General features: G+C 39.6%; 1 protein-coding gene across 3 annotated transcripts in view; it reads left to right on the forward strand.

The window, feature by feature from the left end:
* tafa5l (TAFA chemokine like family member 5, like) overlaps positions 1–16,934 on the forward strand; it is an 83,666-nt gene that overhangs the window by 23,924 nt on the left and 42,808 nt on the right. For all 3 annotated transcript variants that reach the window (XM_046870416.1, XM_046870417.1, XM_046870418.1), the window contains exon 3: positions 11,839–11,988. In XM_046870416.1, coding sequence (XP_046726372.1) covers positions 11,839–11,988 — 150 coding nt within the window. The remainder of the gene's footprint in view (positions 1–11,838; positions 11,989–16,934) is intronic.

The following is a 16,934-nucleotide window of genomic DNA, read 5'->3' on the forward strand; positions in this document are numbered from 1 at the left end:
TCTGTGGAGTCAATCTTTCTCAAAACAAGGGTTAATTACCAGCATGACAACCAACATGGTGTCTGTTAATAATACAAAACTGGAATCCATCCAGGAAACAGGAATTTCTAATCCTGGGTATTGTTTTTATTCCATTATTCCATCTGCCAAGACATTTTCACTCTATAATCCATTAGAAACAGAGGTTCACCAGAAGCTCAGATGTGATCAAGCCAGATTTTAAAAAATGGTGAGCTTTGAGCTTCATTTCGGGAAGAGGGTGAAGTCCGTATATCTGGCGAGTGGTATGGGTGCGGAAGTGAGATCGTGTGCTTTGTTCTCTGACCATCATCCTGCACGAGTTGCCGAACGGTTTTGGGGTTAAGCTTGTCGAAGGTCTTCTGATCTCTCATCGTCCTCCAGCGATGTTCTTCCGCTCTTGAAGCGCATGTGTCGCTCGAAACACTTTAAAAAATAATTGGCGTATGTAAAATCTCTGTGGCAGATTTGCAGTTCGACGCAGAATTTCACGTTTGCTCTTTGTTCTAGTCTCGAATCTTTTTAATACCATCTCGTAAACACCACTGACCAGATTTTGGTTGGTAGGCTAGATGTTTATCAGGTACAGCAGCATGACTGATGGTCTTTACTAGAAATGCTAAGATACTGTATGCATATGAATCCAAAACAACAGGAAGAATCACTGTGGAAATCAGAACAGGGTCTGGAGAAGAACGAACAGGATACAGCAGGTCTGGCCTGAGAGCACTGTGAGAGAACAAACAGGTCAAGATCAAAAGCGGGATCACAATCTAACAGGTTCAACAATGTCTGGTGTCATCAGGAGTACAGAGACAGGAGCTGAGCATATAGATCACGAGATTTCTGAAGGACAAAGTCTCCTTTAAAGGGTGGGAGTGTGTGTAACTGAACACACCTGTGTACATCAGTAACTGGAGAGAATGAGGATTGTGGTCCACAGCAGTCAGTTGCTAGGAACTGGAGTTGACAGACTGCTGTGATGTGACAGAGTGAGGGTCCATGTTAGAGAATGAATATGAGAAGAAAAAGGGAAATGTACAGCCTGTAACAAATTAAGCAACAATGTGACCACACATGGTCCTTTAAGCTCCTGAGTGAACCTGGTGTTTAGTAAACTCTAAGACTATCCATAACTTTGTGTGTGATGAGCTGGAGTTCGCTCCAGAGTGTTTCACCACAACCACAAATGAATAATTCACAAAACCGCAGTGTGTATCAATAACTAGTAACTTTCTTTTTTTGTAAATTATATCTCCAACAACAACTTATGAAACATTCAAAGGGAAATGGAACTGCATTACGTTCCCTAACTCCATATTCTTCTGATGACAGCTTCGTATCTATTCCACTCTAGATGTTTGAAGTGCAAGCAATAATAAACACAACTGCAATAAAAATAAAAACTTTGGTAGCCTTCAAACGCCGTGCCGATAGAACAACAGCCTTACAATTGACACAAAAGTGTAATAGTGTAATAAAAGAACAATATCGATCACAAAGCTCCGAGCGATTGCACATACCCCTGCACAACAGGCTAATTTATAAAGTAATAAAATGAGCTGCTCAAGGTTGCTAGCATCGTTATGTAGCGCAGGCATAGCATCAGGCTAAAAAACCCTCGCCGCTCAAGAGCAGGACCGTTTATCAGCAAAACAATTAAACATGTTCAGGGTGAGCTGGAATGTCTTTGCAGAACTGCTACTGAAGATCTGAGGTAGTTATGGTCACCCCAGGCCTGCTTTCATTTTTCATCATAAACACGATTTTACAGCTGATTTTCATCATAAACACGATTTTACAGCTGACTTACAGACACTGCATTTGGAACGTAAACTTTTTGGACTTACGGAGTGGATGAAATGGGAGATCTTATGGTGTTTTGGAGATGTTATGGAGTGGTTATGGTGTTGGACTTCAAGGTTCCCAGAGCAAGGTTTTGAGATCCCAGCCGCAAGGAATGGTGGCCAAGAATTGCAAAAGAAATGAACAAATCAGAAAAATCTCAAAAATTCTGACAAAGCAGAAAAGGTTATAGTTTGTGAATAAAATACTTACAGCTCATTGGACGAGACATTTGTCTTTCAAGATAAAAAGGAATTTGTAACTTTGATTCTTTCACGTGTTCTGTGTTTACTTTAATCTAATTCTTTTTCCAATACTGCAACTTTAAATAATTTTACACTTTTACACACGTGCCGACTTTCTCGCATTGTACTTCCTGTACTTCCTTTTGAAAGGCTGATGTTTTGTCCAATCAGCAGTAAGTATTCGATTCTCAAACTATACCAAACTTTTCCAGGTTTACCGGAATTCTCGTTGTGTATTTGGATTTGTTTCTGTATTTTATGATTTGTTCACGTGTTTTTGGATTTATTTTTTTTTTCTAATTTGTTAATTTGGTTTTGATATATTTTGTCTGTGGATTTCTTCATTTGTTTGGTCACTTCTCAGCCACCTGCTCAGTTGGATAATAGATTTTGGAGCAGGTGAGGTTCTACAGCAGGTGATCACCAAGAAATCTTTTGTCCTTGATCATCTCCACTGAGGAGTCGTTGATGTTCAGCGGGGAGTGATCGTTTTTTGTGTCCTCCTGGAGTCAACAACCGTCTTAACAAACAGCACAACAGTGTCGAACTTGATGTAAACTGAGTTGTGTTTTGCTGCACAGTCGTGAGTCAGCAGTGAGAACAGCAGGGGACTGAGCACATGGAATGGGGGCCACTAATGGATAAAAATAAATAACACCCTGTAAATAACAGCCTGAATCCTGAAGCCATTCTGCACTTATTTGCGGATTTCTGATCATAATTGGTGTAAATCAGGTCTCAGGGTCTTTGATGAGCAGTGAGTGGATTCACATCTTCCTAAATTTCCAACATCTAGAAATTCAAAATGGTCTGAACGACTGAAAACATTCACAGATATTACTGTGATAATGCGTCTAATATCTATTTCACACCGCATTCATTTAAATCACTTAACGACGTGTAACTCGATTCAACTCAATTATACCACAGCAGTACTTCATCCCCAAATCTGATTGGTCAAAAGGCTAATGTGTGCACTCTGTCGAATAGGAACTCATCATTTAAAAAGGAATGTGCTACGTGGTGTGTAAGTTTATGTGTAAGATTAATAATAAACAGCGAGGTTTCTCACCATTACTAATGTAATTAAATCATTTTAATAAAAGAAAAAGTAAAATAATTTATTATTAATAATAGTGTTAAATTACATAAATTATTGTTATACTATAATAAAGTATATGATTTTAATTTACACACTACTAATAATAGTAAAGGTAACTATAATTGGTTTTATTATTCATTCTATATATACAGTGTTTTAATTATTATTATCTTCTTCTTCTTTCGGCTTCTCCCATTAGGGGTCTCCACAGTGGATCATCTGTCTCCATACCCCCCTGTCCTCTACATCTGCCTCTTTCACCCCAACTACCTGCATGTCTTCCCTCACCACATCCATAAACCTGCTCCTGATCTTCCTCTTTTCCTCCTTACTAATCCTATCCATTTTCTGCTTCACATCTCCACATCATCCATCCTTCTCTCTCTCTCATTTTCCTCATTCATCAGCTGCTCAAGATTCTCCCTCCATCTTCTCCTCACTAGTCAACACATTTCCATCTCCATCCTTTATTGCTCTAACTTGCAGCACATCCTTCCCAGCTCGGTTCCTCTGCCTGGCCAATCGCTATAAAGTTCTATCTATCTAATAAATCTCTGTAATGCTCTTTGTGCTCTGAATCATTCTAGTCATAATCACAATCATTCTTATTAAGTTCACTCATTTATATTCTACTAGTAATAATGGTATTTATAATAATAATAATAATAATAATAATAATATTTATTATTATAATTAATGGTATACTACTACTACTAATGATGATGATGATGATAATTATTATTATTGCTATTTATATTATTATTCAATAATGTTTTTAATGATTAATAATTTAAAATAATGATCTTCTACTACTAGTTAATAATAATTAAAAAATAATTATATTGCTAATTATACTACCGTATTTTTCAGACTATAAGCCACTACTTTTTCCCCACGTTTTGAACCCCGTGGCTTAAACAACGAAGCGGCTTATTTATGAATTTTTCCTGGGTTTTTCCCGGTTTCACAAACTTCAAGCCAAAAAACTGAACCCCATAACATTAGACCAAAGAAATTTCCGAACAGAAACAAAAAACGCACCTCACCTGTGTTCTGAGCTGCACGGCATCGGGAGAAAAAACCTTTTTTTTTTTTACGCACGACGATGCCAAAAGATAAACTTCAGAGAGAAATAGTTGTGAAAGGAAGGAGGAAGACAGTGAACAATGACTTTCTTGGTAGCTACTGTTTAGATACAAGCCGTTGTAACGCGTTGAGTCTGGGTGAAGGGAGAGCTCGCTAACTCCAGTTACAACAGAAATCATATAAGCACAGACAGGTTTCCAAAACTCTTTTAAAAAAAGCTTTTTTATTTTTCTTGGTAACAGCGTTATGGGTTAGAAAGAAACTTAGAACTGAGCAGTGGCATGCTATTCCCAAAATACTGCTATGCTCTCAAAGGAAGCGCAACATATCTCACCTGTTACCCCGTGTGTAACGTGTCTTTCGTTAAAGCCTGTGTAAAGTACATTAGTGTAGACAGGGGGCTTATAGACAGGTGCGGCTTATTCATGTTCAAAATAAAAATATTTATAAAATTCAGTGGGTGCGGCTTATATATGGGTGAGCTTAATAGTCCAGAAATTACGGTAATAATATTTAGGCTTATTATTATGTCCTATTAAGTCTGAATGTGTTACAGTCTGGTTAGGGTTTTTATCAGAAATGCGAGAGAAGACAGAATTATGGAAGTGTGGGTCACAGCATCATGCACCAGCATCAGTTGATCAGTTGATGAAGAGCAGTGATGTTGAGTGACCTCACACAGGCTTCAGATGAAAGTATGTTTCCAAAAAATGATTTCTAGATTGTGAACATTTGCAGGGGGTTAAACAGAGGCCCAGTCATTTACCACCAAATATACTGAATTTTACTGAGAGTCAGAGAAGTCACATTTCTGTTCTTCCAGGGTTTTATTTAAATCATCTGGAGTCCATTTGTTATTTTATATGAAGAGTTAATGAGGTGGGAGGATGAGCCATGGTGGACTCTGTAGTGGAATAAATCTGAGAGTCATGGGTATAATAGTGGGAGCTCGGAATGTGTTTGGGAGAAATCTGAGAAAGAGGAAATGAAGGAGATGGAGAGGACCAAAAGGACGGAGTTACTCTGTTTCATTCTATTAAGCTACTCTCTGTTGAATCACATTTCACAATATTATGCATTAATACAATACCAGTTTGTGTAACAAGGTTAAAAAATGTATTCATTTGGCTGAAAATGTACGCTTTTATAAAAAAGATATTGAAAAAGCGATTTCAGGGATTCATGTGTTCATTTTATGGCTATAAAGACAATTCAGTGTCCTCCTAAAGTCCTACCATTCATTCTTAATAGAGTACCATTTCTGTTAAAGTGTGGAAACCCACAGTGTTTTATGCATTTTATTTTTGTTGCTTTGCAAAAAATTTCCTTTGACCAAACAAATCTATAAATGTCCCCAGAGCAGTCTCTCTTAATAACAAACGTCTCTCTTAATAACACTTACAGAACACAGACTTCGGCTTCGGCTTCGGTCCAGACGGAACTACATGGTGATGAAGTGTGGAATGAAGCCATGATGGTTCACTTTCACTTTCTGGAATCTTTTCTGCTTCAAAACAACCTCAAACCAATAAACTTCCACCTCCATGTGTGAGTGTGGGGGTGAGGGAGTCTGATCACGTCTTCTCTCCTGTTGGTAGAGACACAAACGTTGCATAAAAACAAAATAAACATGCCCGTGTCAAAAGCCATCAGAGTTTCCAAGCTCTTCACAGCCACTGTATCTGAAATGAACACATGGATTGACTAATAAACAGACACACAGATACATGATGGAGATGTTGTGAAAACACTGAGGGCTCCGTATAACTCACATTTATTTGCAGTTTTCTGTGCAGAATCAACAAAAACAAGCAACTCGTGAACTCATCCCAGATCTCTGCTGCGGATTTCTACCATGTTATCATGTTAGGATCTCAGTAACCTTCATGGACTGTCTGATTGAGATTGGGCTTTATTGTTTTGTTTTATTTATGATTCAAGTGTTAAGTCATGTGTTGGAACATATTGCTAGCATTAATGCACACGTACGTCGACGTGACATGCACGATTTACATCCCGGGAACGACGCACGGCTCATTCGCTAATTAAGGAGACGTCGGCGGGACGTTGGTTTTTATGATTGTCTGCTATTTTGACGATCTGCACTTGAGCGTAATACGTGATTTAAGCGTGTCAGTGTTGTATGACAGCGATTTTAATGATATTGGTCATGGATTATTAAATCTGCACATTCTCACACTTCAGCTCCGGTTCCCATCATGCAACTGTCCTTAGGTGATTAGGAAATAACAGACTTGTGTATGATAAGCCATATCAGCATGATATCAGGTCTGGGCTCTTTTCTGTAATAACGGGTTCACCAGAGCATTTTCCTTAATTTGGCAGATGCACTTAGAGAGAATTACATTTATCTCATTCATAAAACTGAGCAGCTATAGGCCGTGTTTAGGGGCCCAGGCATGGCAGCTTGTTGTTACTGGGATTTGAACTCTCTTCAACTACAACTCTCTGCAATTACACCGCAATGGGGTAGTTGTAGCTCAGTGGTTAAGGGTTACTGATCTTAAGGCCTGGGGTTCAAGCCCCGCTATCCTCAAGCTGCCACTCTTTGGGCCCTTGAGCAAGGCCCTTAATCCTCTGTGCTCCGGGAGCACTGTATCATGTCTTACCCCAGCTTACTAACGCTGCTTGGATATGTGAAGAAAGAATTTCCTTTTGCTGTAAAGTCCATGTGACACAATGCTGCTGAATGCTTAATTCTGATTGGTCAGAACAGTTGCTTTATACAACAAAGCAGTTATGGCACTAAGGGCCTTTGCCTATATGTCTGGGATTTGAACTGTTGACCTTCAGATCCAAAGTTCAATGCCTTAACCACTAAGCTACCACCTCCCCATATACACCACAATGCTGATAAATGCTTGTCTCTCTCTAAAGGTTAATCAGATGTTTAATTTATATCTGATAGAGTCTATAATGCAATGAATCCAAAATATTACAGATCCACTACTGTAATTAACCTGGGCAGGAGGTAGTTTTCCACATGGCTGCATCTCTGTGTGCACCAAACCCCTCCCTGGTGTTTCCTGATCCTGTTTGAAGTTCTGGAAATGTCTGATAAACTAAAGACAATCGAGTTTTGAATAACATTAAATGCTTTTTTTTCTTAAAACCCTTCCAAACCACTTCTAGTAATTTAGGTGAAATCAGATTGTAGTTTTGAAGATCTTCTGACCCTAAAAGGCAACAATAAGTTATGACCCTGGAGGTTTTTTTTTGGTCACTCAAACCATCGTCTTCATGGTGAATTGAAACAGTGTACTGAAGATACATGATCTCTTACAGGTTGATTCATAACATTTTGAGACGATTAGAACATCTTCATGATTACCCTAATGGTGACCCTAATGGTGATCATTCCAAATTAGTCCTGAAGAATTCAGACATCATACAGATCTTTTCTGTAGTAACATCATCCCCTAGAAGTCCCATCAGAGATAGCAAGTTTTTCTATGAAGTGATTTTTAATTAGCGTTTTTCAGAAGAAGTCTCCAGTGCCAGCTGACAGAGGAGACCAGGTGCATGTTTGGACTAATAAATGTAAGAAAAGAGAAGAAAAAATGACAGGAGGAACCACATTTCTAAAAAAGAAATCGTTCACGCTTACGAATGTTCTTGCCTTTAGAAGAACCTTCAGGCACTTCAGTATGGTATCAGCAGTGGCAGGCGGTCAGGGTCAGTAAATCCATCTCTGCTGGCCTAAAGTTTATTCTCTTCATTTCGTAACGTTTCTCTCGGCTGCACTGCTTCCAGTACGTGTATGTGGAAGTTAGATTTACATGCCATGTGAATCTAATCTGCTCAGAGCCTTCAGAATCAGTACTGCTGGACTTTTACCTTAGAGAATATTACCAACAGCTCTGTTTCTTTAACCAATCAGATTTCAGATTCTCCTCACAGAGCAGATCACTGGCCCAGAATAGCGTCAGTATTGTTCTGTCCTCTGATTGGTTGGTCAGAGGGAAACTGTTACAGCCGAGTTCAACTGGTAAAACACGTGTGTAGCTCTGCACACATTCATACATCTGAGTTAGACTTTTTTATACCTACAGAGGAAGAGAAATTTATTTTGTCTCAGACATACTTAAAAATAAATTGTGAAGAAAAGCGAGACATGGTGAGGAGGTCACCAACCCTGAAGCTAGCTAGCGTGTCTCAGCCCGGGAAAGGGTTTGTTCTCCACTTCCAGACCAGTGAATACAAGCGGTACCACTGGATTACAGCCTCTGGGGGGCGCTGCACATTATGAGTCTGCATCTCTGGTGAGTAGGTTATATTTTATTTGCATTTTTATGTTTTTGTCATGTTATTAGACAAATATTGATTCTGAACTGCTCTGGATGTTGTAGGTGCACAGTTGTGGTTGTAGTGTAGAGGTTTGGACTCTTAACTGGGTTTGTTGTTGTAGTAAAATGGTTTTCACCTTCAGATGTGAAATGTCTCTCTCTCTGTAATGAGGTAGATTAGGTCGGTTAAGTCCCCACTGAAGGCCCAGGTATAAAAGTCACGGCCCTCCACTGGGTATCAGTAACTCCTGGTTCATATACAGTAACAGCACACAGAGGTCTTCTTGTATTTTATTATATATTTTTTGGCATTTTTAATTGGACTTCTCATTAACCGAATCACGAGCCTGGGAAGCACGTTGGAACATTTCCTAGTTAATAAATGTTTAATTTTCCAAACCTAATTTCAGTCCTGTTGCTGCAAGTGCAAAACCAGGAACACGTCCAGGAACATATTGAGGAACTGCGCACTTTTCTTTTATAGCAGTTCCATCCAGAAAACTTATTTGGTTTCTCCAAAAAGTTTCAGAAGCTCAGTGGAAATGTGCCTAGCCTGATAAACCTCACCGTCCTGACGGGGAAAAAAAAATAAAAAATCTAAACTCTTGCAAAACTGTTTTGCAATATGTCTCAGCTATCTGCTGACGTGCACCTGTCTACACCTCGGTGCAGGATGTGGGGCTCTGAGACGTGTTCGTATCTGCACACAGGGCTGATGCTGAAGCTATGGTGCACTACGTGCCTGTGTTAATCACATAGCTCTGTGTGAAGTGTTGACCAAGCAGAAGCCTGTCATCATCACCATCATCTTCATCATCAAACTCCGTATCATCATCATCGAGTGCACTTTGCTGCATTTGCATTTCATCCAGGCCTGAGGAGAAAACAGAGGGAGAGGTGGAGAGTGAGAAGGAGAAGGAGGTGGACAGTTGGGTTTGGAGCGAGAAGAGAGGCGTATAGGAGACGGTGCGTGTAAAATCTGATGAATAGCAATAAGCTTCGGAACTCTGTAATCAGCAGATGCTTAGCGGGAAGGAGACCTGACGCACACGGCTCATGATTTCTTTCTTTTTAAAGAGATTTCTGACTTCCATCATCTCCACTCGGAATTTCTTTCCACCAGCCTGATTAAAGCTATTAGAGTACTCGGAGTCGCAGCTTCCCGATGACCTCAGGCCCTTTTGTCTCTCATTTTCTCGGAGAAAAGGCATCTGATTGGAGCTTTATTCCTACTGATCACGCTGAATTATGGTGCCCTTGAGAATGCCGTCCTCGGAAAAAGAGCCGATCCTAAAAGTACGAGTACGAGTTTTTTTCTCCCCGGTGATTCATCGTCGTTCCACCGTTCTATTACAGATATAAAAATCTCCTTTCATCGCATCTCTGCAGGCCCTTCAACAGTAACAGAGAAGATTAATTAAAGCCGTAAATCAGCTCTTTATCACAGGCCTGAAATGGACGGACTATAATGAGATACTCGGGACTCGGTCCTCTCCAGCAGAGGGACAGACAGAATGAGGGGATAAAGAGATGCTTTTTAATTTTGGCCTAAATTATGGCTGCATGTGACACACGCACACACACACACACACACACACACACACACACACACACACACACACACACACACACACAAACACTAATATTTCTATCGCTGTACTAGCAGGAACCAAATGTTCGTAGAAACACATTAAGATGACAAGATGAGTTACGGAGCCCATTTCTGGTCCTCAAGTTTACATGCAGAGACATATCGTTTTCTTTCACACACACACACACACACACACACACACACACACACACACACACACACACACACACACAGAATTGTTTCTTCTTGGCCCAAGCTTGAAGATCAGCACATGGTTTCTAATATGAGTTTTGTTGATGGATTTGCTTTAAGGGATCCAGCGTGTGTGAACCGCATGCTAAAATATCATCCTGAAAATGCTGGATCTGGTAGATATAGACGTTTCCAGGCCAATCCATTGCTGTTTCGACTGACAGTGTCCTTGATCTGGATCTTTATATTAGTTCTAAGGCTGAGTAAAGAGTAAACCGAGTCAGAATATCACTTCAGAGTCAGTTTGGGGAAGAACGATATACGAGGTGCTGTCAAAAAGTTTGGAGATTCGCTCTGTTTACAAGAAAGTACTTTATTTATCTGCGTTTCCACGTGATCACCTTCAAAATAGTCCCCTTGCACAGTAATACAGCTCCTAGTGTTCTTCTGGAAGCAGTCTTCGTTTTGAAGCATGTCAAGCACCTTCTGTTATGATCAAACTCTTGATGTCACCCAAATGAGGATGAGTTCCCCTTTTGAGTCTGGTTCCTCTCAAGGTTTCTTCCTCATAACATCTAAGGGAGTTTTTCCTTGCCACAGTCTCCATGCTGCTCATCAGGGACAAATTCACACCATTCACCTTCACTGTTGATTTCTGTAAGGCTGCTTTGAGACAATGTCTGTTGTGAAAAGCGCTATACAAATAAACTTGACTTGACTTGACTTGACTTGACTTATTTACGCCGTTCTGTTATTTACGCCGGACCTCTGCAACGGTGTCAAAACGGTAAACTGGATCTTCATCTTCGGGAAGTCTGCATGAGCAGGTAATGCATCTGTGGTGCTCTTCCTCGGCATGAAACCAGACTCTTGAAGCCGCTCGAAACACCTCGTTGCAGCGTCGTCGTATGTCAAATGTATGTCGTGGCAGATTTGCCCAATTTCATGCAGAATTTCAATATTGTTTGTCCTTTTGATTTCTCTAATAAAACTCAGATGGATTCCAACCCGTGTTTCCACCTCTGCATCGCAATAGTATAGCAAAAACATTTTTTTTTCTTGAAAAAATTCAGGATGTTTACTTGTGTTTTTGCCCACAGATTATTTCATTACATATGGAACCTTTATGTTCTGAACCATGAGTCACCTTGCATTTCTCCCTCAACCCTGCGGTGTCTCTGAATCCTGACTGCACAATATATTGTTGATTAAATATTGCAGCGGTTTAGAAAACGCCGGTCCGAATTTGAACGCTGCTATAGTGAACTGTGTTGGTGTTGCTGTTTTTATGCCTGAGGAGGCAGCAGCCTGGTGTCACACAGCCGAGGAGGAATTTCATTAAACCCCAGAATGAATAAAAGTGTTATTTTGCAAAAGGGAATAAAAGAAGCACTCATCTATTCACTGCCTGTAGTCTTTTCTAACCAGTTTATTTGTGTGTCGGTCACACAGGTCAGTTGGCGGTGGGCACGTGTGAGATTGTGATGTTAAACAGAGACAGCAGTCAGCCCAAGCGGACCATCGCCAGACAGACGGCCCGCTGTGCCTGTCGGAGAGGCCAGATCGCAGGCACCACTCGGGCACGACCAGCATGTGTGGACGGTAAGGATAAATTTGAAAAGTTATTGTTAGCCATTACAAATTACATTAACAAACAGAATCCAGCATATCATCAACATCCATGTTAAACTCCCAGCATGAGTAATGAACAATGAATTCAAGGTACAGGTGTGCCAAGAGTTGACACAAAGCCATAAGCAAATGCAAATCAACAAACAAAAGGACCAAGCTGGTTAGCACTGGTTTGTTAAGTATACTTCCTCTTCTTCTTGCAGCTCCCATTAGGGGGCACCACAGCAGATCATCTGTCTCCATACCCCCCTGTCCTCTACATCTGCCTCTTTTAAACCCACTACCTGCATGTCTTCCTTCAGCACATCCATAAACCTCCTCCTTGGACTTCTTCTTTTCCTCCTTCCTAGTGGCCCCATCCTCAGCATTCTCCTACTGATATATCCCATGTCCCTCCTCTGCACATGTCCAAACCATCTCAATCTCACCTCCCTCACCTTGTCTCCAAAACGTCCTACATGTGCTGTCCCTCTAATAAACTCATTTCTAATCCTGTCCATCGTCGTCACTCCCAACCAGAGGGGGCAAAAGTACACACATCCTTTACTTAAGTAGAAGTACAGATACTCATGTTTTAAAATACTCGGGTAAAAGTTGAAGTACTGATTAAACTTTTTTACTCAAGTAAAAGTAAAGAAGTTTTGGCTCTGACATGTACTTCAGTAAAAAGTAGTTATTACTTCTACCTGTTTTAGCTGTTAACTGGACCTCACATCATATTAATTAGATAGATAGATAGATAGATAGATAGATAGATAGATAGATAGATAGATAGATAGATAGATAGATAGATAGATAGATAGATAGATAGATAGATAGATAGATAGATAGATAGAACGAACATTGTAATTGCATAGTACAGGTACACAGCAACGAAATGCAGTTTGGCATCTACCAGAAGTGCAAAAAGTAGCAATCGTGCAAATAGTGCAGATAAACATGTATCATATTTACAGCATGTGATATGTATGTAAGCATGTGTACAGTGATTAAATATAAAGGCTATATCAGTGCAGAGACGTGTGGACATCATTAAGAGCCTTTGTTATGTTTCCACACGGACAGTTAATGAGGTGATACCGGAGAAACTGCACCTCTTCAAGTCAAGTCAAGAAGCTTTTATATATAAAATTATAGACATTTTACAGATTTGAATGATGAATTGTTTTTATCTGTACGATCAATAAAGACAGTAATTTAAGTTCGTGTCGTCATTATGAGGGAAAAACCCACAAAACACCACCCAGAGGGTAAATTGTGTGAAACATGGCGGATTTGGTGTTTGATTTGAGACTTGGCGCAGAAATAAAATGAAAGTTTACTGATTAAAATTATTTTTCGGTGGAGTTTATTTATTTATTGTATATCTAAGTAAAGAAGGACGTTGTGAATAAGTGTATGTTTTGCTGGAGGTTTTAATTTCGCCTCTTTTATATTTAGTTATTTATTTATGTATTAATACTTTTTATAAAAATGGTAAAAACAGAAATGCGCGCTGAATTAATAGCGTGTTAATAACATTTAGTGCCGTTTAAAATAATTTTAATTTTGACAGCAAAAAAAAAAAAAAAATATATATATATATATATATATATATATATATATATATATATATATATATATATATATATATATATATATTAATACAAATCTAATTAAAAATGTTGTTACTGAATGAATGTGTCCAGACTGAAGATCCACATATAGAACACAAGCAGAGAAAAGATGATGATGATCAGGAATGTGTCTGTTCTCAGTCATGTTCTCATCACTGACTCCCTCTGTCTCATCCACATTAACCCCAAACTCCTAACTGCCTTCTGCCTGCTGATTCTTATCTTCGTAAAGAGTGAGAGTCAGGACTTTATACACCAGTGGATTGAAAAAGACGGGCAGTAACAGGAAATCAGTTGTTCGGCTGAAATCGGCGCGCAGTGAAATTTTTTTTTTATATTTCACCATATCAGTGGATTAAAACTAAAGTAACGAGCCGGTTTTGAAAATGTAAGAAGTAAAAAGTACAGATATTTGTGTAAAAATGTAATGAGTAAAAGTAAAAAGTTGTCTGAAAAATAAATAGTGGAGTAAAAAACTGATAACAAAGAAATCTACTTAAGTACAGTAACGAAGTATTTTTACTCCGTTACTTCCCACCTCTGCTCCCAACGAACATCTCAACATCTTCAGCTCTGCTACCTCCAGCTCCACCTCCTGTCTTTTACTCAATGCCACTGTCTCTAATCCATACAACATCTCAGGTCTCACCACAGTCCTATAAACTTTCCCTTTCACTCTCACAGATACTCTTCTATCACAAATCACTCCTGCTATCACTCTTCTCCACCCACTCCACCCTGCCTGCACTCTTTTCTTCACTTCTCTAACACACTCTCCATTACTTTGCACTGTTGACCCCAGGTACCTGAACTCCTCCACCTTCTCCACCTCTTCTCCCTGCAACCGCACCCCTTCACTGCCCTCCCTCTCATTCACACACACGTACTCTGTCTTACTCCTACTGACTTTCATTCCCCTTCTCTCCAGCGTGTACCTCCACCTCTCCAGGCTCTTCTCTACCTCAAATCACAATATCATCTGCAAACATTATAGTCTAGGGAGACTCCTGTCTGACCTCATCCATCAACCTATCAATCACCACTGCAAACAGATAAGGGCTCAGAGCCGAACCTTGATGCAGTCCAACCTCCACCTTGAACCAGTTTGTCGTTCCTACTGCATGCATGTCATTCACCACCCTCACATACTTCTCTGACACACCTGACTTCCTCATACAATACCACAACTCCTTTCTCCACCCTGTCGTACACTTTCTTTAAATCCACAAACACACCTACCTACCATCACCTCCTCATCACCTCTGTTCCCTTCACCTACATGCCCATTAAAGTCTGCACCAATCACTAATCATTCATTCCTAGGTTCACCTTCTACCACTTCATCTAACAGAATTTTTCCTTCTCCTCCATCTCACAACCCACTTGTGGAGCATAAGCACTGATGACATTTATCATCACTCCTTCAGCTTCCAGCTTCACGATCATCACCCTATCAGAAACTCTCTTCACCTCTACTACACTCTTACTGTACTCTTCCTTCAGAATCCCCCCTACACCATTTCTCTTCCCATCCACACCATGATAGAACAGTTTAAACACCTCCAATGTTCCTGGTCTTACTCCCTTTCCACTTGGTCTCCTGAACACACAACATATTTCTTTATTGCTTCCTAGTTTACTTATGTGCATGCTTTCGGTATAGCATTTTGACTTTGAAAGATCCACAATTCACACAATTATTTATTTCGGCACCTTTCGTGTTCCACATCCTGCAATCCTATTTTAGAACATATTGGCTTTCCACTTAATTTAACTTCCTGTTTTTCCGTTTGCAATTAGCATCACCTGTTTGTCATTTCCTGTTTCTTTATGTGTTCCAGAAATTTGGTGTTTTTCAGGCCATGTCCAAACTAATACCTTTTCGTTTAAAAACGCTTATTTGTCTCTGCTTTTTTAGCCTTCCGTCCATACAGAGACGTTGCGTTTCCAGTCAACGTAAGCGTAGCTTGTAGAAAATGTTCTCAGATAGTTTCAGAAATCCAAGCCACCATAATCTACCACCTCATGTCTTTTACAATTGAGTGATTGATTACTGTTGAACATTGTAAATATTTGATTGTAAAACTCTTTTACAGTGTTTACTTATCAGGAAGGGTTTCCAGTGAAACTCCTGTTTAAAAAGAGGAATCTATTGGAACAGGCCGTGTTTTTCCTCTAAGCATTTTTCAGTACTTTATAATTCAGTATAGCAATTACAGTTTTGGATGAACCCCAGTAAAATCTCTGTATCTCTAATGCACTCTAAATTCAGCTCACTTGCAGGTTGTTCTGCTAATTGCTCATCGTTCAACATGTTGGCAGCATTTTGTTTATTGTACAAAAGCTGCCAAGGTCTTAAGTTCTTACCAGGGCAAATAGTATGAACTTACATTTGGCACTCGTTTATTTCTTTTTATATATATATATATATATATATATATATAATTCTCTTGGCGTCTTTATTTGGATCGTTTCCACTCTGGTGGTACCATGAGTGAAGGTTTAATAGTTGGAGGTACACGATTGTGTAGGACGTCTTTGGAAGAAATGAAGTTTTTCCTTCACATGAACTAGGAGTTCTCTTCACAGAAGAGTGGAGGTTATTATAAGAGCAATTGGAGTGATTAAGGCATTAGACTTTGGATCTGAAGGTTGTGTGTTCAAATCCCAGCTATACAAACCTGCCACTCTTGGGCCCCTGCGCAAGGCCCTTACCACATAGCTGCTCAGTTGTATAAATAGGATAACAGTTAGTTGGTCTGGATAAATGCTGTAAGTGTAAATGTAACACTAAAATGCACACACTCCTATTCACAGTGGTCCAGCGCTTCCAACTCATATGCTGACTGTCGATCTTCATTTGTATTGCAATGGCAACGTGTCAATTAAACCAATATGGCAGAATTCAAACCAATCAGTGTGACTAAGCCTGTAACTGACAGGGGAAATCAGGAACAGATTCATTGGCATGCAAACATGATGGCAGTTATGGAAAAACGTGTAATGGGAGTATTAACGGCCGTGAAGGAGGTTTCTGTGGAGCTCTAGACCACAACATGGAAAAAACTCTGCATTGTGAATTCTGCATTGATGATCATTAACGGTTACACCAACACCCGATAGATCAAACCACATGACTGAAAAAGTTAGTTAGGTTGTTGGTTTCTTGCTTGTGCGTCACGTTAAATAAATGCAATATAATATAAATCTAATTAAATTATATTTGTCACATACACATTCATCCAGACTGCGACATGTAGTGAAAAAAACAGCAAAAACAAATTCATCAGCACTTGTCAA

This window comes from Silurus meridionalis, chromosome 17 (genome assembly GCF_014805685.1).
Source record: "Silurus meridionalis isolate SWU-2019-XX chromosome 17, ASM1480568v1, whole genome shotgun sequence".
In the NCBI taxonomy this organism is placed as follows: domain Eukaryota; kingdom Metazoa; phylum Chordata; class Actinopteri; order Siluriformes; family Siluridae; genus Silurus; species Silurus meridionalis.